Raw genomic sequence first — 25,847 nt, forward strand, 5'->3', positions numbered from 1 at the left:
CTAATGCCTTACCTGACAAAATCCTCAAAGGTCCGGAAAGAGACCATTCCGCCCATTCGCTGACAAGGTGGAGTGAACGAGTTGTCCAGCAGAACATCGCTGACACTAGCTACATGAGTCATGCCATAGTGGTTGAGGTTGGAGGCAAAGGACATTCTAAACAGTAAATCAAGTTCATTAGACAAGGAGCAAGGATTGGGAGATTAACAAGAGAAAAGGAGTGTGGAGAAAACTTTCATGTAGGGTCAGGTTACAGAGCAGATATGGTTTTTGTTGCTATTGTTCATTTTCAGTTTTGGTTTTTTCCCCACTACAGATAAGGTTGTAGCAAGATTCGTACTTTGTTTGAATTTTTCAGAACTATATTTTTGTCACTCCAAAAGTTCTTCAGATAGACATCTAAGGACTACCAGAGATGTTATGGTAGTTTTTAACACAATGGTTTGATATATTGGGTGAACAAGCAGTACATAGGGGTTAAAAACCATCCTGCATCTTCCCCATCTCCTTTTCTCCAAAAAAAAAAAAAAAAAAAAAAGTAGACAAGCCAAGTGAGTAACCATTATTCAACATTTAAGACATTTTTCCTTAGGAATTGTAATAGGTTAAACATTCCCAGACACAGTTTTATAAATATCAAATAGTAATTCTAATTAAGAAGAATGAAGTAGTTTAGTAAATAATTCTAGCAAGTTATTTATGGAACAGAAGTCCTCTAAAGGAACTTTATTGAGGTATTTATCCTTTCTATTGGTAGACTGAGAGATTTACTGATTAGAGTTTTCCTTTTCTGAAAGAGTTTAAGCCCATATTGCAAAAGTTCCTTTTTAAATTTAAACACTTTTGTACTAGAGCAAAAATATCTCTACTGAAAGCCTTATTAACTTTTAGCAAGCTACAAAAGCAGAGCATTGGTCTCAAAGTATGTGTAAGCATGACAAGCAGTTGCTAAATGGAGATGCTTAAAGAGAGCTGCATTGATTTGTCCAATCTAAATCCATAATGAATATGAATATTCTTTGATGCATCTCAGCAGAATGTACTTATAAATAATATCATAAGGTATTAATGATTGACCAATCGGGACAGCCTGTTAGAAAGGACCAAGTAAAAGGATGCCACCAGGATTCGTAAGACACATTACTGGCACATCGATCTGAAGTAAGTTCAGAGTGAGATGATGACACCTGCACTTTGGAAAACTATTTTAAAAATCTCCCTGAAGAACACCACCTGCAATGTTGCAGGAGGAAGAGAGAACAATGAACGTGAGCTTGAGGTCTGGGCCCTCTGAAAAATCATATTTATAAAAGGCAATGAGGTGCTTTGTAGGATGGGAATGTTGCTCACACAGACTAAAGAGACTCACACTCATGGTTTTTATTCTTTTGGTAAGCGATGGCAATAGGAAAGGAACTTCATTTTTCAACAGTATTGGGAAAAAGAAGGCAGATTGAAAGAGGAAACCATTGATACCATGAGTGAAACAAACAAATGAAGCACACATCAAGCAAGTCTTATATATGGTGCTCACTAGAAACTGGGATTCTGAGCTGTATTAACTCAGAAATGCTATTATCCTGATTTCTAGGATCACCAAGTACACTTATCAAAGGAGCAAGTTTGTGAGGCACCTTTTCTATTTGCCTATCACTACACAGGAAAGAGACAAAGGGTTCCAGAAAACATTTAAACAGAACCCCCTCTAAATAAGCTAACAGGCTGGGTTTGTGGCAAACATAGGGTTAAACATCTTTTTCACTTGATGGAACCCCATGGGAAATATATACATGATTCAGTTTCCCTCTACCACTGTGCTCACGGGCCCGAACAGTTAAGGTTGGCAGAACTGAACCAAGCTTACATTCTAAGGGAAGACCAAGGGCTTAGAAAAGCATACTCCCTGCCACCCACATTTAAATAGAGCTATAAGGCTGTAATTTGTTTTAGTTACATAGTATTTTAAAGGGAGAGAAAAAATGTAAGATTATAAACATTTTCACATGCAGCATCTACAAAGATTTTGCCATCAACTTGTCACTGCTTTAGCATTTTGTGGATTTAGTCCAGTCAGAATTGCTATCCTCTCAAACTTGCATGTGACCTTGCTTGGCTGAGGAAGCAGAGAAATGCAAAACACATATTAAAGTATCAGTTGCATATATAGACTTGGAAACTTCTCTCATGGCTCAATGTAACAAGACTTAATATATTTTTCCAGTGATACTCTTACAAGTATAAAATAAAATGACTTTTAAATCATAATACTTTAGAAAAACAGTTAACAAACGAAACATGAGATCAGCTATTTCTGGACTTTTATTCCTTTTTATTCTAAAAAGAGAAGCAAATTAGAGAAACTAAAAATTGAAAATACTATGAAAAATTTGCCAGGCTAAGAAGAGTAACCTTAAGGGTTTCTCCTCTGAAAGCCCCAGCTCTAATGAGAACTCAGCAAGATGTTGCCAGCAATGCTGAACATCAGCTGACATACTCCCTCTCACGCAGAGCTCAAAGTGGTCTTTGCCACACTGACACTTTTCAAGTACTTTTGGAACAGCTGAAGACATGTTTTCCAAACAGAAAGAGCAACTCAGTATGCCCAAGGGGAACCTGAGGATTCCCTAGCAGAAGATAACACATTAGCTTATTGACTATAGTATTGTCTTTTACCTTGTTTCACTATTTTACGTTACTGGGGGAGGGTGCTTTTAGTTGGAAAAGAAACTAAATATACGGTACCTGTTTAGCGTGGGGATGTTCCCTCTGTAATTAAACAACCACAGTTAGTTACTGATAGGTTAGTGAAAGCCATAATAAAAGAATTGACAGAGTAGATACAGACCAGTCACCAGGAGCTCCAGTTTAGCAGCTCTGGTATCAGCAAATGTAATTAAGTGCTCATTACCCTTCAATCCCCATGGTGCCTCCAAAGAGGCATCCTCCTGACCTACCTCACCACAGCAGCTGTTGAGGAAAGGGTCCAGATGTATTTACCATGGATTTTTTTTTAAAAAAAAAAGATTTATTTATTATGTATATAGTGTTCTTTCTGCACGTATTTCTGAAGGCCAGAAGAGGGCACCAGATCTCATTACAGATGGTTATGAGCTACCATCTGGTTGCTGGGAATTGAACTCAGGACTTCTGGAAGAACAGGTAGTGCTCTTAAAGCACTAAGCCATCTCTCCAGTCCCAGATTTTTTTTCTCTAAATAACTCTCATTACAAAAAAATAATGTTGTGTAGAGGTAAAACATGGATTGGTAAATAGTCAAGCTATATCATATCATACATTAAAACATGAAATATGATCCCTGACAAAATTTCTAAATTATTCCTTGCTCCTATTATAAAGGCACAATAAGATGATGGTTCCATAGCTCCTACTGCCTTATTGCTTTTCTGGAATATGTAATGGATCTACAATCTCCTCTAAGGAAATTAATCTATTGATGCAGACACCCTGAAATTCAGCCACCTCTTCCTTTCTGAAAGGCACCAGGATTCTTAAGGCAAAGGAGTTTATGAGTACTGAAAATTCTGAGGAACCTAAGTTATACTACTAGTGTGATAAAACTTGCTACAATTAATACTCTTTAATTAAATGAGTTTAGGATAACTATTTTTAATTGTTATTAGTTTGAAAACTCTAGGCATTTCATAAATAAAACTGTACCTAAGTTTGACTAGTTTTAACTTCTTTATAAAGGATGTGCCAAATTCATGAAAGAAAGATTGAGACAGGTGGTGGTGGTGGTGGTGATGCACACCTTTAATCCCAGAATTAGGGAAGCAGAGGTAGGCGGATCTCTAGTGCAAGCAGCCTGGTCTACAGAGTGAGTTATAGGATAAGCCAGGGACACACAGAGAAAGCCTGTCTTGAAATAAACAAACAAGCAAGCAAGCAAACAGACTGAATTACACAGAGGAAATAAGGCAAGACTCTTGAATTCTCTTTGGTATTTGAAAGTATTTCTCAGAATTTTGATGTCAGATGTTTGCAAACAGAAAAATGAATTAAACAAAAACTCTTACTTTCAAAGTTAAAGTAGCAAAGGAATATCGGCCACAATTTAGGGGCACTGTAAAGAGGGTTGACTGGTTGCTTTCTTAACCCTCTTACATTCTTTTAACAGCACAGAATCATTATTAGGGTTTTCTGGCACACAGAAGTCTTAATGGGCAGAACATACTGGGGAGTACTGCTGATGTGTGGGAAGGAGGATTAGAGAAAGAAAATTATGCATTTTCCAAGGCAGTGAAAGGAGCAAGGTAGACTGAACTGGCCATATAAATAAAAGGTTGTGACATATCACTGCACACAAACTATACACCTTGTGTGATTTGTGAGCAGTGATGCTCTTTGTACTAAACCTGTGTCAGGGCGAGCTCATAAGACAACAAGAGCTACTTGAAGTGCAAAACTCTTTACTGTCTGGATTCCATGAGCTCTCACTTAGGAAAATGGAACCTCATGAATACAGGAAATACACAGATTCTACAGCAAAGCTGGAGGTAGCTAAACAGAAAATTTAGGACAGATAGTCAAAAAAAAAAAAACACTGAAGTGCTTTAACTCTTTTGTTTTACTCTAAACAATGAAGTCACTAGCACAGTGGTTCTCTTACTAGGAACCCAGTTCAGAGAGAAGAAACCTATAACCAAAGCAATCTCTGACTCCATTCATCTAGGTTTGCAGAGTTTCAGAACCAGAACAAGTCAACTGTTAACCAAATTTTTAAACTAATAAAATGGACTCATTATTTCTGTAGCTACCCTAGTTCCCTCAGGGCATCTTCACAGATGAAGGCTGAGTTTTCAGAAGAACAAGGTCTAAATTTAAAAGCACATCAACCAAAAGCTAGTCTCCACCAGAAATTTTCAAGTTCTCATAGGGAGCCCCTGTTGCTTTGTCATAGGAAATACTTTTTACACAGTGGGGCAAAAGGGGTGGGGGGCAAAACCTCCCAATATTGTCATTTAATTAAAAGAATGGTTCCAAATCAAATCAATCATCCTCATTGGTAGAGTAAGAATTTAGGGGTCATAAAAAAGTTGAATGAGAGGAAAAGACAAACTATCTTTTAACAGGCCAATGCTTAGTCATATCATTAAAGATTATTTGTACAGGAGCTGTTATCAGATCAGTTAAGAATTTGATCAACATCAATATAGACTTTAAAGGACAATAGAAGTTTTCTGAGTTCTGAAATTCTTGACATTAAGTTACTTCTCATTTTATTGAACCACCAGCCTAGAATGGCTACGGAGCCTGTATGAATGCAAAGTTAGAGTTCTAGCTGAGTCCTCTTTAATATAACACTGACTTCTCTGACCGTTTCAAGTTCTTTGAGCCTTATATAACCCCTTACAGCCGAATTTCATTTTGCTTGGTTTTAGATAGCCCCTAATAGATCTAATATCATATAAAAATGTTCCTGGTTATTTTGTCTTCTAACTGAAAGAAAAAGAAAAAAGAACCCTATAAAAATGATAGGGATGCATGCAAATCAGCAGTGGTTATATCAAGCTGTGGCTGAGAGTTAGTACAGGGCAAATCTTTTGAAATTAAGTAACAAAGCAGAAACAGAAGAGGTCGGCTGAGTAACCTACTGGCAGCCAGTAACAATAGTACCACAGGAGAAAGAGCAATTTGACTGGCTGTGACCAGTGGTGGTCTCCTCATGTGACTGTATTTCAGCAGAAGAATCCAAATCAAGAACTGTAAAATATGTCTGAACAACAAATTTCCCTTGGTGTCCCTCCCCAATCTCCTCACAGTTCAGATGCCCTGATTCCATAGCAAAGCTTCAGTTTACAATAAAATGATCATTGCCTCATTCATTTGCAGCCTCTTCAAAGCCCCTTCTTTGCTCTGACGGAAGATTGTGCTCTTCCTGAAACAGGAATGCCAACAGGGTTACAATACATTACTGCTGCCTGCTGTATAATTAGCTACCAATCCACAGCACAAAACCACAGGGATTTACAGATGCCCTCGATTCTGCTTTTCCTTCCCCCTAGAACCAGCTAGTCTTCCCTGACAAGAAGACCTTGGGCTACACTAATATTATATTGAGAGTTTTAAACTCAACTCTCCAATCTTACAAGTCCTGAGTGCCAAAATAATACAGCAGAGGCTAGAAGCTGAGCCATGGACACAGGAAAGCACTTTGGTAAGCACTTAAACCTGCTGAGAATCTTCTCTTCTGCCGGATGCTTGCATTTTATCAACAGACTACCCTGAATGAAGAAAGCAAGCACTGTAGGATTATATTTATTTATAGCTCATTCTACCCTGCTAACTACAATCAAGTGTTCCCATTGCTAAAAATGCTACAAGTTGGATGACTTGAGTGTCTCAGTACTATCCAAAAGAGGGTTCTAATCTCTGGATGTCAAAGATTATCAACATTCTCAAGAATGAAGGCAGGCTGCTGATTAGTCAGTCACATTAAAGATTTCTCATTTCTAACTTTCTTCACAAATAAAAAGAAGGTCTAAAGACTACTGACCAACAACTAAAAACCTAAGGTGCCAAACCACTAAACCCAGCTATGAACAAAAACAAAACATGTTATCAGGGAAGAACACAGCCAACCTCTTCTGAATGTAAGGCATGAGGAAAGCAAAGTACCTGAGCTAAGGCGCTCAAACACAGAGGGCCAGATTTACAGGGAACAAACACCACAGAAGGTGCAATGCAACCCAACTTAACTAAAGCATGGATTTTTATCTAAGAAATAGGTAGAAACACTAAAGGTCCTTACCCATTATGAAATATGCATGGAAATATACAGCAAGTACATATACACCTTCATCACTAGCATCATCTTTCATACTTAAGTGAATCATGAAATAAGTTTTAAAAACTGCCTAAGTTAACTACTGTGTGTTACATACAAAATTTATTTTCAGTTTTAAGTTTTGTACTCCCAGACTGTCAACAATATAGAGCCAAATGCAGTCACAGAACTTACATCATAATGTGCTTTAGACAGATTTGTATAATGTAAATATATTTTAGAATTTTCACTACACAGAGTAACTGAAAAACTTGTTTTCTACATTATTCTGAGACATTTAATATGTTCAAGATTAGGTGAAATCCCTAATATCAAATCATCTAACAAACCTTCAAAAATAAAGGCATTAGGATAATGGTTCAGCATAACAAGGTTTTGGCATTTTTAGCACTAGTGAATGATACTATTGTTTCAGAAGTGGAAAGGGGTGGGGACGGGAGTGGGGTGAGGTGGAGGGAATACAAATACAACAGACCTTAAGCCTTAATGAGAAAAATGGCAAATGATAAAGCCTGAGCTCTAGGATCAATCCAAGTCAAAAACTAGTTGAACTCAAAGAGCTGGGCTCATGGACTCTGAAAACTAAGAATTAGTTTCCTGAAGCAGAGAAGCTGTCCCAACTACACTTACATAAGAAAATAACTGAGGAACCCTACATACATCTCCTCAAGGATAACTGCTAACTGGCTACAATTCACAGTTTAAAACTGATTCTTGGAAAATGAAAATTATACATAATAGCAAATAAAATCTAAATTCTAAGATTTTCTTTTTTTAAAAGGAAATATACGAAAATAGACGTGTCACGGGTCCCTAATTACCTTTTAGCTACTAGTCAAGCGAAGGGAATAAGAAGAAAAAGGTGACTCTAGACCAGGGACGTCTGAATAAACAGGGTGCTCTGATGAGCAACACAAAGGAAGCCAAGTAAGCTGAAACTACAGTCCCCAGAGAAAACCGGGCAATTTTAAGTTCAAGAAGAAAATAACACACCAAATAAAGGATGCCTAGTAAGGATGAGGGAGGAAATCACAGGGATTAGCAAAGAACTAGCATCCTATTTAAAACAAAGAAAATCATCGAGGGAACTAGAGATGACTCGGAGGCTGTTCCAGAGAAATGCAGCTTAATTCCCCAGCACCCACATGGTGCCTCACAACCATTTATAACTCCAGTTTCTGGAGACCCAATGCCCTCTCCTGGCCTCTGAGGACACTGGGCATGGACATGGGACATGATGCAGACATATATTCAGGCAAAACATGTACATAAAAATAAATAGAATACTGAAGAAAAGCCTTGTGAAAACTTTATAAATTAATTAACCAAGTGTACTAAAAAGGAGTCTTCCCTTGTTTAGAGCTGCCCTACTCACTTGCAAATGTGCTTTTGCCTATGTTTCAACAATCTAAGCAAGTATAACAAATATAAATCTAATAAAACATAGGCCTTCAATACAAAAGGTATCTGAAGCATTTTCCTGAACAAACAACAAAACCCACTGCTGCTGTCAGGTTACAGACAAAGAACCATGTTCTATTCCAACGTATGGGGATCAAATCAATAGTGGGAATTCTAGCAGTTTTTATAGCTATGACAACTTACAAAGACATTCCTAACACCATGCTGAACAATTTTAGTCAAGGACTAGGAAATGCAAAAGTAACTGGTTAAATACAATGTTGTTTTTAAGCCAGCATGTCTGTAATCCTTCCATTTAGGAAGTAAAGACAGGAGGATCTAGAATTCAAAGTCATTCTTAGATACATATTAAGTTCGAGACCAGCCTTGGCTGTATTTTAAGGCCTTGTCTCAAAAAGATACCTGCCACTCAAAAAAGTATTTTCTTCCCCAATTTTTTTTTTTTTTTTTTGAGACAGGGTTTCTCTGTGGTTTTGGAGCCTGTCCTGGAACTAGCTCTTGTAGACCAGGCTGGTCTCGAACTCACAGAGATCCACCTGCCTCTGCCTCCCAAGTGCTGGGATTAAAGGCGTGCGCCACCACCACCCGGCTCCCCAAAAATTTTTTATTTGTTAACTCCAGTTGGGAGAAAAGGTTTAATCTGTTTTGCATTGGTATGTGATTCTACATCCTCTATTTTAACAGAGCAATTATTGAAGTATGTGTAAAGTGTTATAATTCTGTATCTGGTGTGGTACTTCCTATAACTACTAAGAATAGCAACCTAAGATGTGTTTTACCCCCTCTCTCCTAAGAACAAGACCACGAATATAAAATAAAAGGACTCAATATAATTGTCCTAATTAAATTTTGGCCTAGATTTGAGCTGAACAGTATGGCAGTAACTACCTATGTATGGTCATGGAGTGATAGACAGGTAGCTAGTCTATATTGAAGTATGTTATATATGTAAAATTAACTGAATTTCAAGGACTAAATATGAATAAGAAAACAAATATTACATTAATATTTTATTATATATTAAAAAGATATTTCATTTTATTGATTTTAATGACATGTTATTACAATAGTTTCTTTTTATACTTTCAAAAGTAGCAAGTGGGAAATTTAAAATTACATATGTGGCTTACATTAGATTCTACTACACTGTGTTGAACTATTAGAGGAACTTTACAAACAGTCACTGAAAGGACTCTAATCCAAAATAAATCAGGGATAGGATACCAGAATACCAATATATGTGTGTGTTTTTTTTAAAGATACTATTTAAATAATTTTGATAATCCTTAGAACACAATGAAAGAAAAATAGTGGAGTTATAAAAATTAGCTAAGAAGGGGGGAACAGGTTTATTGTGAGTCCAGCCATTTTCTCAGTTGCCAGCAGAAAGACTCTAAATCCTTGGAGTTTCCCAAGCAGTGGGAGCACATTTTGCTATTTATGCCTCCCACGCATCTCATCTAAGCTTATGCTAAGAGATGACATGACTCCAGACAGAAACTGGTCCGTCACTACAAATACCAACTATGTGGTCAAAGGGTTAGTGCTTTGTCCTAGCCTGACCTCTGGGGAGGAAAGATCGAGTACATTCACATGGCTTATAATTTGTGCCATCATGCCTATGAAATAAAATCCTGATAAGAACCCAACACAAGATTGTTAGGAGTTTCCTGACTGGTGAATGCACGGATGTGCTGAGAAGGAAAAGGTGGTGTGCCTTGATTCTACAGAGGAAGAACAATGACACTGGATTTGAAGTTCTCCCAGACTTCCTCCATAGGTTTCATTTGCCTAGTCCTGATCTTTAGTCTTTATAATAAAACTAGGGCAAAGCACAATGAGGTACAACCATACACCTAGCCCTCAGGAAACTGAGGTAGAGGGGCTGTGAATTGAGGGGGCAGCCTGAATGACATAAGAGCTTTGACAGAGCTGCAAAATAAAACTGTGGTGCTTAGGTTCTGCAAAATTATTAAACTTAGGAAACTGTAGAGACCACCACCACCACCTTTGCAGTACATTGATCAGAAATATGGGAGGCCTAGGGATGTTCCACGGAAGGCCATGTGCTTGCTTGATAGTATCTGGTCAAATCTGATATGGGTAGAATCAAAATTTAATTGTAATCCATCAATTGGAATCAGAATAAGGTTATAATTCCAAATATATTTGTAAGCAAATATAAAATCTTATCAAATATAAAATCAAATTGCAAATCTATAACTTTCTGAATAAGCTATTCTCTGAAACTGAATATATTATTCTGAGGTCAAATGTAATCATCAGATCCTAAACTTATATTTAAAAAAAAGGCTTTAGAGCTTAAATTAATTTACACATTTATAGATTTGTGTGTGTGTGTGCAAATGCATGCTCAGGTGTGAACATACACACATTCTTGCCTGTCTCTCCCACTCCAGTATGGGGTTACAAATGTATTCCTTGTACCTGGCTTTCACATGGGTGCTGGGGATCTAAACTTAGGTCCTCATCTTTGTGTGATAAGTGTTTTACTGACTAAGCATCTCTTCAGCAGATATTTAAAATTTTCACAAAGATTATTTAACTTTATTTTGCATTTGTCTTCACTTGCACATCCATATAAACACTATTTCTACTAATAATAATAACATTCCAGCAACTTTACAATTACATACATAATCAATGGAAACTTTAGAACCTATAGATTATATTTCTTTTCAAACCTGGCCTTTATTCATGGGAGTATATACATTATGTCTGTTGGGAGAGACAAAAACATTTTGAAGCCATATCAGCACTAACCAAGACTTACTTTCTTCATGTATAAAGGTGAATAAGGCTTCTAAACAAAACAGTTAAGCATTACTTTCAATTTCTAGTCATCTTTTTTTTTCATCAAACTAGACAAATAGCCTCAAAATTTAAAAGACAGTGCCAGAGAGACAACTCCTGCAAGATATCTTCACATGTATATACACAGACAACACATACACACACACAAATGTAAAAAGAAAAAAGTAAGATAGGGTGAGAGCAATTCACAAAGACAAGGGGAGCAATGTGGAAGGAAGTCATCAGAATGAGCCCTGCAGGCTGACTACAAATCACTGCCCACAAGAAAGAGGCAGGAGAAAGCAGAAAGAAAGAGAGGTTGTCTTGAGAATTACAGAGAATTAAGTATAGCATGTAGTTCTCTACAATTATTCAAGGAATGCTGGAAAAGAAAGACCTAGTGTCAAGCCCATATGTGCCACAAGTACTTCGATGCTAGATGAAGGACAACCATTCGTTTCTAGAAAATGAGATTCTGAAATCCATGGAGGCAAAAACGCACTGAGATGCTTGCTAAATCAAGGATATATGCTTTTCTCTGCCAGCCACAAGATATTTTTTGAGGTGGAAAAGTGAAAGGATCTTCTGAGACAAAGAAGAGACATACTTTTCCTGAAGATGCCTCTGTTATCAGTCGACCTCTGCTGGATCAACAGTGGCATCCAGTGGCCAAAAGTCTCAGCACAGACTTCTTTGTCTCCAGAAAGACTCTATTGCTTTGGGTGAAGTGGCAATTCAGAACAAAACCATTTCTGATGTCTATAACTAAGGATCCCCAAAGACATAGTGGTTTGTAATACCATGCGAAGAACCAAAGGCAATAAAGAAGAAATGGAGAGAAGCAGAGTATGATTGGCTGTGGTATTTATATTTCCTGTGGTATTACTAAAAAGAATAAAAATACAGGAGGGAATGAACATGTGTATCTTGGAAATCTTAGAATTTCACTGTCACAGAATGTTTTTAAATGGGTATAAAAATAATTTCATTTTAGACCCAAAGTAAAACCAAATTTACATATGCACATTTTAAAGGACGTGGGAAGAGAAAAATAATGGAACTAGATGGCCAATTAAGCAACTGATCTATATTTAAGAAGTTTGGCTTTCAAGTGTAAATAGAAAAGAAAAGAAAAAGAAAAAGAAAAAGAAAAGCCTGACTGGTTTACCACTGTTAAATTCGGGTGTTAATGTTAAGGCAGAAGGAGACTGGCTCAGGTAGATTAACCCTAGTTAGCACATGACAAAGCAGAACTTGTACACAGCATTCTTGTCTGTTTCAACTGATGTCTTAAATTAGAGTATGTGTTGGGGGTGGTCTGTCAAGTCAAATGTTCATGTGAGAAAGGAAAGAAGGAATCAAAAGAAAGGAAGAGAGAAAAAATGGAGGGAGGTGAGAGGGTGGTCTTTAATTACATATACAAACAAGAATGAACAGAATAACCCTAACCACCTAGAAACACGCTGCTTCTCCCCAGAAGACACAGGCATCAAGAAGCTCTTCTCTCTCAGTTCAAATCTGTCCATTTGTTTATTTATATTTCTTGTTGCAAATATCAAGAAATTGTCATTTAGCACTCCCCTTGACTATGTCTTAGGCCACTGGCTAGTTCAGGTGTATGTACCAGCTCAAGCTCACCTGTTTGGATGAGATGTGGGCAGCATGAACTGAAATTCCACCACGCAGGTGTTGTCCTTAAGCTGGCGGTGTTGTACGCTGTTAAGTTCATAGGCAATATAAGCCCTTCGAACATATACCTGGTTAAAAAATAATCCCTAGTAAATATACTTCAGAAACAGAAATGAAGAGGATGGCTGGAACAAGGAAATGTCTTGAAAAGAGATGGCAGTTTGCCCTGAGAGGCCCAAGGCCCTGAACATAACACCTTGTTTTAATTGTTAAAGCTGGAGTTTCAGTGCTTCACCCATGATTGTAATACAATGAAATAAAATGAGGCTGCTAGGTATATGATAAACCTTTCACACTAACCTACACGCTGGAGGTTTCCCCTTTAGCAAGAGAACATACAAAATCATGACTACTAATTCATTAGCGTAACAGAAGAGAAATCAAGCAGTTAGAAAAGCAAGAGGTGCTTATTCCAGGCTACTTTTTTTTATCTATCTTGTACCACCACCACCACCTCCAATCTTACTGCCCCAAATCAGTTCTGAAGGATTTCCATCCTCAACTACCTGAAAAAGCAGTGAGGAATAATGTGACATGTAATATCTCAAATCCACTAACTCTATCCAATAGTTAAAGAAACAGCAACAGAGTATATCTCAGCAAAGACCAGCAGTTCACACTCCCAGACTTCGTATTCAATTTGCCATGCACATAACATGCTACATGAGGTTCTATCAGCAGGTGAGGCATATGAGGAGGCATTTCATTAAATGACATGAAAGCCTGGAAAAACACCAAGATATTTCAAATATTTGATATTTACTGAGTAGGATACTTTACACTTTACCCACAGAGTACAAATAAAAAATAACTCAAGAAAGCTAACAACAGACTATGTGATGTTCTATTACATGAAATCACTGAAAAAACTTCTCCCTCTCATTTTCAAAATATATCTACTTGGCTATGTTAAGGAAGCATTCAGGGTTTGCAATTTTTGTGTTTAATGAGGTGGTATGCTGTGGTGCAACAGAACAGTCTTTGGAGTCAGACTGTCCCAAGTTCAAATAAATCTGTATTTTCTGGGCAAGTCACCTCACCTCAAAGTCTCGCTTTTTTTTAATGTTATAGAACTACAGGATTAGATGGAAAAGTAATGCACCTAAACCACAGTTCATTAGACACTATAGAACTAACATTTGCTCAAATCACAAAATGGTAAGATATAATAGGTAGATTTATGCTTGAGTCTTATTTATTATGAAATAGGAAAATTCAAATATCTGGAAAACAGACTATTTAAAAATTTGGCAGTTATTTCCCTGTTATTAGACCTAGGAGCTGGTGATTAATGCAGATAAAACAGCAGGAAAAGTAGCCAAGTAAGCATTTAGTGTTCCAGAAGAAAAGACGAAGAGAAAAGAAGGGGCATGACATGGATCAGACAGAAAACTCCAGCAAACCCATGGAGAGGATTGTACCACAAACCAGAATACTCACCTCCAGAGCTGCCATCCTCACCACCTGGTTGCTGTGGTAAAAAAAGTTTGGTAGGACATCGAAAATAGATGTTTCCGAAAGGATGAGTTTCTGAAAGGCAAAGGATATCGAAATACTCAGTGCGACCTAAAAATTCTACTGGTTCATATATGCTGTATATGAACATAATGGTTTTGGAGAACATAATAATACCTTGTCCCACAGGTTTGCCTTAAGGATTAGATGGGTTAAGACATACAAAATTCTTAGAATGTTTATCAAAATGTATCAATAATATGCCAATATAAGTGCTTATGAACATTATCATTTCAGACCTCTATTTGTATTTTTTCAAATACTCCACTATCAGAAATTCCGGGTTTGAAAGCTAATAGAAACCCTAGATTTACACTATGAACCACAGAATAAAAATCTACCTCTTTCCGCTTCTAGATTCCCTAGGAGGAAAGCCTACAGGAAGTATGGAGATTCCTTTGGCCAATTAACAATGGTACCCTGGTTTCCAAGGAGGAGAACACAAAGGCACCCCTGAGAAAATGATGTTATTTAAAAAATAGTTGAAGTCCTTCATTTGTAGCAAAATTATCCAATAATTTTATAAAACCGGCTCTTTATAAAATGTAATGTAAGCATTAAAATAAAATTAAAATTAGATGATATTTAAATAGTTTTGTCTCCAGAAGAGGAACAGTCATCTATGTATGCATCTAATTCAAGCATCAGAAATCAAATACCGTTGCCAATTAATTCTGGTGTAGAATGCTTTCAAAAGATAGAAACTTCAATAGGACACTTCTATCAAAAAAGGCCCATTTGATTTTTAAAGCTGAGCTATAATCATGCAATATTTTTATAAAAAAAACAAACATCATTTTTAAAATTCAAGGAATAAAATTTCATTACACAGAAGTCAAATTAATTTATTAAATCTTTAACTGAAATATGCTTATGGAATAAAAGGAACAGGAGTGTGAAGTGGTAGGTGGGGCCACTATAAATACCTGCAGATTCTCAATGCAAAACTGGTGTCCATACATGTCAATGGCTGATAAGAAGATAGACTCTACTTGGTTATGGCGGAGCTCATATGATGGCAAATGGGAAGCAATAAGAACCTAGAGTGAAGGCAACACAAGAGGTATAAGTTCCTGAGGGAGTGATTATTCTAGGCTCATATTAGGTCGCCTGATACAAAAGCAATAAATATAAATCTATAAATGCAGACATCCAAGATAAAACAGAGAACAAATAAAACAACGTCTAGGTCCTGTAGTATAATGTCAATGCTTCCAAATACTGAATCTCAGTTGCTTCTCACCATGATTTGTGCTGTGGACAATATCCCATAGAGGTAGGTGGGAGGGAGAGCAAACAACTTCAATCAAGTTCCATTAGTGCATGTGATTTACCTTTGCAAAGCTGCTAGTCTTGGGGACTGCATGACTAGCTGTTAATTGGGAATCAGGTCTGGCAAGGAGCAACTGTGGGGAAGGTGGATGCAGTATAGCTAGTCTTTTGCAACTTTGTAGTAGAAAGAGAAGAAAAGCTGCTTTGACAGCCCCAGGTACTCAGCGCCAAAAAAAAGGCATCAGGAGCTAACACTGACACATGTGAGGGGCAGAACGTAAAAGCAGTGTCACAAACAAACAGGGAGTCAGTAGGACCTGAATATCCTCAGCAGGTCACTGAGAGGTTCAATAACTTTGAGGAGTTCAGTGACATGGATACAATTGTAGAAAAAGCAGAAGGTCACTGAGCAGCTTCAAATGCTGTGTCCTTGTCAATGCCCATGCAATGAAAACACAAAGGGAGTGCGAACTCTCAGCTTCCCCGCAGAAACCTTTTGGAATGGAAATGAGGACTACAGGGTGAAGCTAACTGGACTTCTCTGGGGTTGTTCTGATTGCTAGTGCTGAAGATTCATGACATTATCTTTCTGCTTTCCACACTTGATTATTTTCTATATACTTACAACTTTTCATCTGTCTCTAAGCTCCCTTTGGGAAGTAAAAAATACTGAGTTCGTTTCCTTCCCTCAGTTTCCTTTCCTACACCTGACCCTGGTTTGTTACTACAGTGAGGGCTGGCAGAGAAGATAGAGAACAATACCAGTATTTTATAAAGTGAGAAACCCAACAATAACCATGTACTTTGTCTTTAAAAAAATACTTTATCAGATGAAAACATTGCATTATCGTTGTGAAAGTGCATTGTGCCCAAAACTGTACAAATGATGAGAAATGAGAAATATCACTCTTTCAAGATAACTAGCAAATGTTCTTACCTGACGAGCCCGCAGCGCCACTTTAGCATTGGTGGTCTTGCTGAGTTGAGTTAGGTCTGTGAGGATATTTAGCAGCTCATCTGTAAGTGTAGGGTCCCGTCCACACAACTGATCCTAAGTGTTTATGTGGAAAGGAACACATAAACTTATATTATAAAACAACTCTGGTGGACAGAACCTAAAACAGGGAAAGGAAACACCTCTACTGCTGAGCTGCATCTTAAGCACTGTTCTCCTTCCTTCTCCTCTTGATCATCAGCCATTGCTGGAGGAATTTCTGTACCATACTTACCTTCCCTCATATAGGGATATTCTTTATCCCTGTATAGACCTTTATCACAGAAGTACAAGTGAGAGCATGGGACTGGAACATGGTTCCACACCTAAGAGCACTTGCTGCTCTTGCAAGTGCACAAGGACCAGGTTTGATTTCTAGGACCCACATAGTGGCTCTAAACCATTTTTAACTCCAAGTAATTCCTAGGGATCTGACACCCTCTTCTGGACTAAGAGAATACCAGGTATGCATGTAGACAAAAAGAGTCATAGCCAATAAAAATAAATCTAAAATATCGTTTTTTAAAAAAGGCATAGGACATTTGGCCTCTGAGAGAGACATGCATTTCCCAAAACACGTTTACCAAAACCAGCAATACTTTCCAGGTCACAAGGCAAAAATACTTTTGGAATATTCAATACCATTATGCTAGGAAGAAGGCATCTCAAACCTTCTCCCCAACAGACCTTCTGGCTCAAATTATGTGAGAAAATTATGTCTAACCCTAGATTTTCACTATACAATCAATACCCAGTGGTTTATTTCCCACCCCTCCTAGGCATAAACAAAAAAGGGAAACTAAAACTCAATTTCATCTTTTGCGGATAAACAATAAGCAAAACAGAACCTTAGCAGATATGTACATCAGCAAGACAAGACCATAAGAAGATAAAAAGCAAAAACATAGTAAGAGCAGGTAGAGAGACCAAGATAAGTTCCTCTATCCTAACCCTTCCTTTCCTAGCACCCCTATAATGTATAAACACATTGCTGTCTGAGTTATTTACATCAATCATGAGAACAGTCCCCTAAAACTTCTTAAAACATGCAAGCATTCTAGGTCAAATAATTTGCAAACATTGCAAATAACTAGGCTAAGGGCTAACAGCTGCAAAAATCAATGAAATAAAGCCATTCACTTCTCCAACCTCCAGCATTTTTTGGATAGGGAACAAGCCCTTTGAAAGCAACTTAGGTTGAGGAAAAATTAAGTTATCCTCTTGTTTAACTACAGATCCTATTCTAACTTGAAAAACAAAACCAAATGAAATATATAAAGTCATGTTTCTTTTCATGAGAGAGAGGAAATGAGAAAGAAGGTAGGGGGAAAACAGCATCTGCTTAAAAAAAGGGGGGGTGGGATGGGGGTGGGAGAAAATATGAAAATTCAGTGAAAAAACAAAACATGAAGTAATTATTTATTCCCAAGTACAGGGTGACAATCTTCCTGGGCTCCCCATGACACAGCATAAAAACCAGAGCTTTACAGAGGCCAAAATCAAATATAGTTTGGAGGGAACTCCATTTGTATTAGTTTTTCTTAACTTAGAAGTTTTCCATTCAAATATTTGAAATTATAGACGGTTGTGAGTTGACAAGTGAGTACTGGGAACTGAACTTGGTCCTGTACAAGAATAAGCAATTGCTCTTAACAACTGAGCCTCTTCAATCCTCAAGTATTATTTTCTCCACTGTCGTTGAAAATCGAAAAAGATTAGCAATAATAAATAATATGTGGAGTAACTCTTCAACATTCTTTTGGCCTTGATCCAGACACAGTGTTAAGAGCCTGAAGGAACAATCAGTGTTCTTCAGAATCACTCATGCTAAGTGCCAACATTCAGCAGGGTACTAACAGCCCCAGACGCACTCTGTCTAAGCTTCCTTTGGACAACCGGACAGACCAAGATTGCCGATCCATTCTGTTAAATTTCATTAAAATGCCATCAGAGGGCAACCATGTTGACAGATGTGTTTCCAAAACAAAACAGCACACCTAAAATTCCCTAAAACCAACAACAAAAATGTTCATTTAAATAATCTATCGGCTAACTTTAAGTCATTTGCTGAAACTATTGACCACCTCTGGTCAGGACATTACAACACAGTTATTTCTAGCTTTTATTCTCCTCCTAGATGTTTGCTAAGAAATATTTTAGATTTTCAGAAATAAAGTAATATACTTAAAGTAGCAATCCAGGGCCAAATTTACACAACTAGTAAATAGAAAAGCCCAACAGAACTAAATATAATTTTAACATCGTACATATTAGGTGCCCCAAAAGAGGCAATTCAAAACAGAAGGAATAAGGCCTTAGATATAATACCCTCAAAACCTTAACTACTTACCATTTAGCTGAGTAAGGTTTCCTCCTGAGAAAGATGTTATAAATTTATCAATCAGTTGCTTTTATTCAGTGTGATTCGTTAGCTTTAAGTGTCAACTTGACAAAATCTAGAAGCACCTGGGAAGAGTTTCTCAATGTGGGTTTGCCTATGGGCATATCTGTGGGGAGTTGTCTTAATTAATGTGGTAAGACCAAACCCATGATGGGTAGCACAATTCCCTAGACAGGGTACTCTGAACTGTGCAAAAGTGGAGAAATCAAGCTGAGCACAGGCAAACAAGTGAGCATGCATGTATTTCTTTCTCTCTGCTCTTGACTGTAGATGTGATGTGACTACCTATTTAAGTTCCTGCCTTGACTTCTCTCCACAATAATAAAATTTAACCTGGCCTTGAAAGCTAAAATAAACTTCTTTTACCCTAAATTGCTTTGTATGCAGGTATTTTATGGGCAAACAGAAATAAAACTGAACATTAATTAAATATGAGATTTCCGAAAAAGATTTTGCTTTTTACCTATACACTGGATAAATTACATGTAGTTATGATAAAAGAAAGAAGGAAAGAAACTGGTCTGCATTTTACATGCTCTGTGTGAATCAAATCAGAGGCTTCTACACACAGCATGTTTCACGAAAGCAAGTTCTTGTGAACAAAAGCACTGGAGAAGTCTACTCAATAGAAATTTGCTTAGCAGTCCTTGGGGCAAGTTACACTATGCAACATATGTTAACAACTGCAAAGGAACACAGCACCTCTCCATTGGTGCAATTTGATTTTCTTGATTCCCTCCTTTAGGTTCAAAGGCCCAGAAGTCATCATCTGGCTCAGCAAAGTACACATCAACATTCTTACTTCTAGAAAGCAGAGATTGGAATGCCGGGCACATAAACATCAATCAGGAGACCAAAGTAAGCAAAGAAAGGTGACCAAAAGAGAACACAAGCTGGGGGAATTGAAATGCTACCATGTCCCAGTGACATCTGTAAAAGACAGTAAGATCTAGACAAAAAGGAATCCAAACAACTAAATGCCTCTTACAAGCTACTACCATTACTGCAAATGTTGGGGAGGACACTGTCAAAAAGGAAAATATGCCTGACATTCAGAAATACAAAAATAGGTTGGAAAGGGGCACCATCTGAGACTTTCCCTTATCTATAAGTCACTGATAGCTGGCTCTGTGCTCAATCATAACAATTAATTTGATATCAAAATTTTTACAATAAGGTGAAAATAATATTTGAAAAGAAGTTAGTGATATGCAAGACTATAGATACTATTATGCTTACTAAGTCTTGCTTTTAGAAGGAAAAAAGAAGATGTTAAAATAGAGAAACGGGTAAATCCAGCTGCCAGAGCTCAGCCTGCTATGAAGAAAGTTGGGCACTATCCATGCAGGTAAGAAATAATCAGGATGACAAGGTGGGGGAAAAACAGCAGCAAGTCAGGGTCCCATTGGCTTCTGGCTGTCCTGACTGGCAAAGGCAGCAAGCAAAGCCTCAAACTGGTTCTCTGACAGAGCCCAACGCCTCTGCAGCACCCCCGTGTAATTACACACTTGAGTGACTGGACTCTGAAGAAAATTGAAGGCCTGAGCTCCGAACAGCTGCCATTTTCTCTCTCCATCACACCAGCGTGATTACTTGAGAAATGAACAGCCCCGGCTCAAAGCTACTCCAGAATTCTCAGAGGAAATATGGCTCCGTGTTCCAATAATGAGATTCTTAAGGCAAGCGTTACTTACAATCACTCCGCAAAAGGAGCGAGCCGAGCCCCTATATCTTACAAATTAGAATTTAAGAAACCCAGCGACAGTCCTGGACGATCATTACTCTTCTGCTGCTCCAAGGATTCTGGGCTTTGGTCTATTTTTAGTGCAGAAAACTGTTAAGTTCTTAAAAAGGTAATCATAATAAGATGAAAAATTTGCCATAATTAGCTTCCTCTAAAGGCAAATTTCGGCCCCATTTTGGTCCACACTGACGGATCCTTCGACTTTCTAATCATTACCATTTTCTGTCAGAAAGTCTTGACTTTCTCCAAGTGTAATCCTTGCATTAAAATTTGAAAAAGAAAGTAGTATTTCTAAGGGAAAATAAACAGTAAGTTGCTATAAATTATAAATTCTTTGCAGAAAACTATCTCATGGGAAAGTTAAAACAGTTCTTTGTGCCAACATTTCCGCCCATCTCAAAGGCCTGGTTTCTTCAAAAAGCCATTCTAGGGTAGCAAAAGGTAATGAACTCTCCCTATGACGTGTTTTTTTAAAGCGGCTACCTAAAAAATGCTATATCTGATACAGCCAACCAGCGTGGCAGATGGCTGAGTGAGTGGCAATGCTGTCAATGAGAGACACAAGGAAAACTGTTTCCTTTCATTCTGAGGGATTACATAAAAAATGGCAATGAAGATTTATAAGGGGTTTTCCCTTCCATAAAGAAATGATGGAATTAAAAGTATAAGGAATGTTCATTCCACAAAACACTGGTAAAGGGAGTTCAGGGAGTGAACTGCACTTCAGTCTCTGGCAAGGCAAAAGTGCAGCAGCAGGTCCTGTCCTCTAAAAGCAGCCCTATTGTTCTCAAACACTGCATACTAGCTCAGCCAGGAAGAACTGGGAGTGGAGAACTTGAAATCAACATGAAAACCCTCAACTCTGCAAACTTCTAGCAGAGGCAAATGTATCTGATTTCAACTCAGTTGTCAGTTTTATTCCCCCTCCTATTTTCTACTAATTTTTGTATTAGTCAGAAACAGGGACAAAAGAACTGATGCACTGAAATATAATACCCTGAGCATAGATTTTCATGTAAATCAAAGAAGAAAAGGCCAAAGAAGATGCTGTATACATTTAATTGCCTTCTTGGAGGGGGAGGGTAAGTACTAAATTTCTCATATTTTATTACTTTTCTGACACGAGAACCAGTACTTGCACTGCTGGATGTACACAAGAGTTAATGTGCAGCAGCACACTGCTTAGAGGAAACTGCATAAGAAAGCTGTCGTCAAGCTAACAGAAATGGCCAGGCATTTACAAGTGGGGCAAAGACAGCTAAGTTTCTGTACACAGCCTTCCTAACTGTCGGGCACTGCTTTAGATACAGCAACTACTTATCCGCAGCCCAGGCTCCACTTACCATAATTATAAGACAGCAGCTTTTGTTCTGAGACAGACAGAAACAGACAGACAGACAGACACACCATTTTGCATAACATCAACCAACCTTACAAGTTCTGGAAACAGCAAAAACAACAAACCTGATACTCACAATAAGCATTGTGACCAGAAGATTCTTTTTGGTGACCTGAGCGTGGGAGAAGATGTAGTTCAGTACAGTGTTCATGTCACTTTTGTTCTCTTCTCGAAGGGCAAACACACATTTGTCGTAGTGGCCTGCAAGTGGTAAAGAAAATTGTTCCTCACCATGTAACCATGAAGCCTCAGCCTTACATGCTATTGGCTGTTTCTTAATGCCTGTAACATACTTGATAAGCAGTGAGAAGAAAAACCTTAAGGATTTTTTTTTTCATGGAATTAGACAGAACGAGCATGTGGGCCATAAAAGAAACACTAGACCAGGAGTCATGAGACTCCATGGGATCCCAAAACCTGGAACCAAGGTCTGGCTCTATTATCAATTCACTATGTCAATTACTTGACCTCTTTGAGTCTTGATTTTACTTAGAAAAGGGATATGCCTTTTAGGGATATGCCTCTAAAATAAAGGTGGGAAGAGTATGACTCCAATTCTACTTTTTTCTCTTCATGATCTTATTTGTTCTCTTGGAATAATTTCCTTAAAAGAGAAAGTTTCATGCTTAAAAATAAATGTCAAGGACTGGGAAGATGCTCAGCAGGTACAATGCTTGCCTCACAAGCACCAGCTCCTGAGTATGATCCTAAGACCCATATAAAAATGTCCAACATTGTGTCACATGTTTATAACCCTAGAGTTAGAGGCAGACAACAGAAAAATCTCTGGGACTTGTTGAACAACCAATTTAATTAGTGAACCTTAGGCCAAACAGAGACCTTGTATCAAAAGAAAGAATGGCATTTCTGACCAACAGTTGTCTTTCACACCTATACAGGTACATACACTCACACATAGGAACATGAATACATGTAGGCAAACATAAATATATATTAACAAAATAAACATTGAAATCATTAATCCTGTCATCTTTCCGGTCTACTCCAGCTTGACACATCTAACTCATTGAGAATGCTTCACCCTAACTACTAAGAACTGTTTTAGCTCAAAAAATAAAACTGCAATATATTGGGGATCAATATTTCCATTGTAAGACAAGGAAAAGCAATGTCCAGATTTCTAAATTTCTACATCCAAACCACAGTGTACATGATGTGGAGCCTCACATACACCAAAGGCTATAGGGTGTATAGTTCTGCATGCTTTGCCGGCCTTCTGTAAGACACCAGAGGCAGGGTAATGCTGGGCAGGAAAGCTGAGTTCTGCTACATAAACAAATCTCTGACATATGTACGTATGTATCTATGAAGGAGCATAAGTGATACATGACTCTAAATTAAATTTCCAAGAAAGGAAAATTAGGGTTTATATATTTGTGGGCAAGAATTTTATGAAATCACAATATGAAAGGATTATCACACCATTCAGATTCCGTGTTTAACTACAGTGATGTTTAAAATGTGTCACTGTGTTTTCCTAGAATAACATTTCCTAACTTATGTTTTAAATATCAGAAATTAACAAAAATAGTATATTTCAAAATGAAATTAGTATATTTGAAAAACACTAGACTATACTAGCTAGAAAGCAGCCAATCAAATAAAAGATCCAATTTTGATAAAATGGGGGAATGTTTAAAAATTAGTTGCCCTTAAGCTAAAGATGTAGCTGAATGGTAGAGCACTTGTCTACCATGTCCGATCTCCAGCATGGCCTTAAATAAAGTGGTTGTCCTGTACTCCCTCTACAGAAACACAGCTTTGTAGTGACAAAAGAAATACTCTGGGCAGCAGTCATTATTAGGAGCAAGGGAAATAAAAAGAACATATTCAACTGAGGTGAGGAGACACAGGAGCAAATAATAACAAGTAGTCACTCTTAAAAAAAAAACAAAACTTCTGTTGTGATGGACAAAAGAGGATGTGGGAAGATGGTTCAGTGGTTAAAAGCACTTAATGCTCTTGCAGAAGACCCCGGTTCAGTTCCCAGGACTCACATCTGATGGCTAACAATGATCCATAATTCCAACTCCAGGTAATCTAATACCCTCTTGTGGCTCCCACAGGGCACTACTTATGTGTACAACCTCCCCTCACACATATACATATAATTAAAAATGAGTGCAAAAAAAAAAAGGAGAAGAAGAGGAGGAGGTGGTGGAGGAGGAAGAGGAGGAGGAGGAGGGAGGGGGAGGAGGAGGAGGAGGGAGGAGGGAGGAGGAGGAGGAGGAAGAGGAAGACGAGTCCCAGTGAGTGCAGAAGCCAGAGGTCTGGACACAGACCAAGGACTCACTTCAATGAACACCTGCAAGTAAAGTTGTACAGACTAAAGAGTATAATGTGTAACTCACTGTGTCACACTACGGCCTCCACGATGAGATTTTTTTTCTCTTGCTCTTTTAAATTTTATTTTGGGAGAGAAGTTGCAGGGGAAGAAGGGTGGATACAAAGGGGGGACAGGAAGATGAATGGGATTGAGATACATGATATGAAATCCACAAATCCCCAAAGAATCAATAAAATTTAATCCAAAAAAAAAAAAAAGAATATAGGAGCACACTGGCTGCTCTTCCAGAAGGCTTGGATTTGAGTTCCAGCACCAACATAGCAGGTTGCAACCATGTGTAGCTCCAGTTCCAGGGGGAACAGGATATGATGCACAGACATACATTGAACCAAAATACCGAAACACACAAAATAAAAATAAAGCTCTTTTAAAAATTATTTTATGTGTATGGGTGTTCTGACTGTAAGTGCTTGTACACTACATGCATGCGATGTGTCATTAGAGGCCAGAGGAGGGTGGCCATACAGCTGCTGAGCAGACTGTCTACATTGAATTCTTCTTTTAAAACACAAAACAAAACAAAACCCTTAAATACATAAAATATAAACTAAAAGTTGAAATGAATCAATAACATTGTACTATTTCAAATGAATAAATGCCTATGTGCTATTTCAATTTTTTTTTTTCATTTTGTTTGAAGACAGACTTCTCTGTGTAGTCCTGGCTGTCTTGAAACTTGCTCTATACCAGGCTGGCCACAAACTCAGAGATCTGACTGCCTCTGCCTCCTAAGTGTTGGGATAAGGAATGTGAGCCATCACTTTCTGACTCTGAAATTTTTTTCTTTAAATAAATAAATATATATATGTGTGTGTGTGTGTGTGTGTGTGTGTTCATACATATACATATACATATAAACACATCTTTAAAAAACAAGAAAGAGTATTACTGTTATTTTATGTGTATTCCACATGTACACAGGAGCTCAGCAAGGACGGAAGAGGTGTGGAAGCCTTGGCAGCTGTGCAGTAAGTCCTCTTACTGATGAACCATCTCTCCAGTTATAATCTCCTAGACCCCCTCCCTAGTTCTCGGTATACGGTACAATGCTGGCCTTAAATTTGGCAATCTTTTTGCCTCAGATTCCCACATGCTAGAAGAATGAACCAAAATATTCACCTTCAAAGCTTCTAAATTTAAAAATACATTTAGTGCCTCTTAATACCCCTATCTACTATATGTTCTTCAAAACAATTACTGAGCTGAATTTTTTGCTTTCTTTACATCTGTCAACAATATATCTAACTTCTTTCTTCCTGGTTTTGACCTTGATAAAACAGAAGCACACTATGTACTGATTCACTTGTTTATATGTGTTCCTAAGGAATCATCTATTTTTAGTGCTATACAATATTCCACTGTAGGAATATCCTAGAAATCAAAAAGTCATTCTATTTGTAAATATTTAGAGGGCTTCCTCT

At 37.7% G+C, this 25,847-nt stretch overlaps 1 protein-coding gene across 4 annotated transcripts in view; it reads right to left on the reverse strand.

Annotated features, from left to right (window-relative positions):
* Window positions 1–25,847, reverse strand: part of Acaca (acetyl-CoA carboxylase alpha) — a 273,487-nt gene that overhangs the window by 116,957 nt on the left and 130,683 nt on the right. For 3 of the 4 annotated variants that reach the window (XM_041664328.1, XM_041664331.1, XM_041664330.1), the window contains 7 exons: window positions 22,135–22,259; window positions 16,458–16,571; window positions 15,175–15,288; window positions 14,174–14,263; window positions 12,683–12,801; window positions 2,743–2,766; window positions 13–156 (listed from right to left, as the gene is read on the reverse strand). In XM_041664328.1, the coding sequence (XP_041520262.1) occupies window positions 13–156; window positions 2,743–2,766; window positions 12,683–12,801; window positions 14,174–14,263; window positions 15,175–15,288; window positions 16,458–16,571; window positions 22,135–22,259 (730 nt within the window). The remainder of the gene's footprint in view (window positions 1–12; window positions 157–2,742; window positions 2,767–12,682; window positions 12,802–14,173; window positions 14,264–15,174; window positions 15,289–16,457; window positions 16,572–22,134; window positions 22,260–25,847) is intronic. The other variant, XM_041664329.1, reaches the window with a different exon arrangement.

This window comes from Microtus oregoni, unplaced genomic scaffold (assembly GCF_018167655.1).
Source record: "Microtus oregoni isolate MIOR12 unplaced genomic scaffold, Mior012 000015F_ref0000493, whole genome shotgun sequence".
NCBI classification, from domain to species: domain Eukaryota; kingdom Metazoa; phylum Chordata; class Mammalia; order Rodentia; family Cricetidae; genus Microtus; species Microtus oregoni.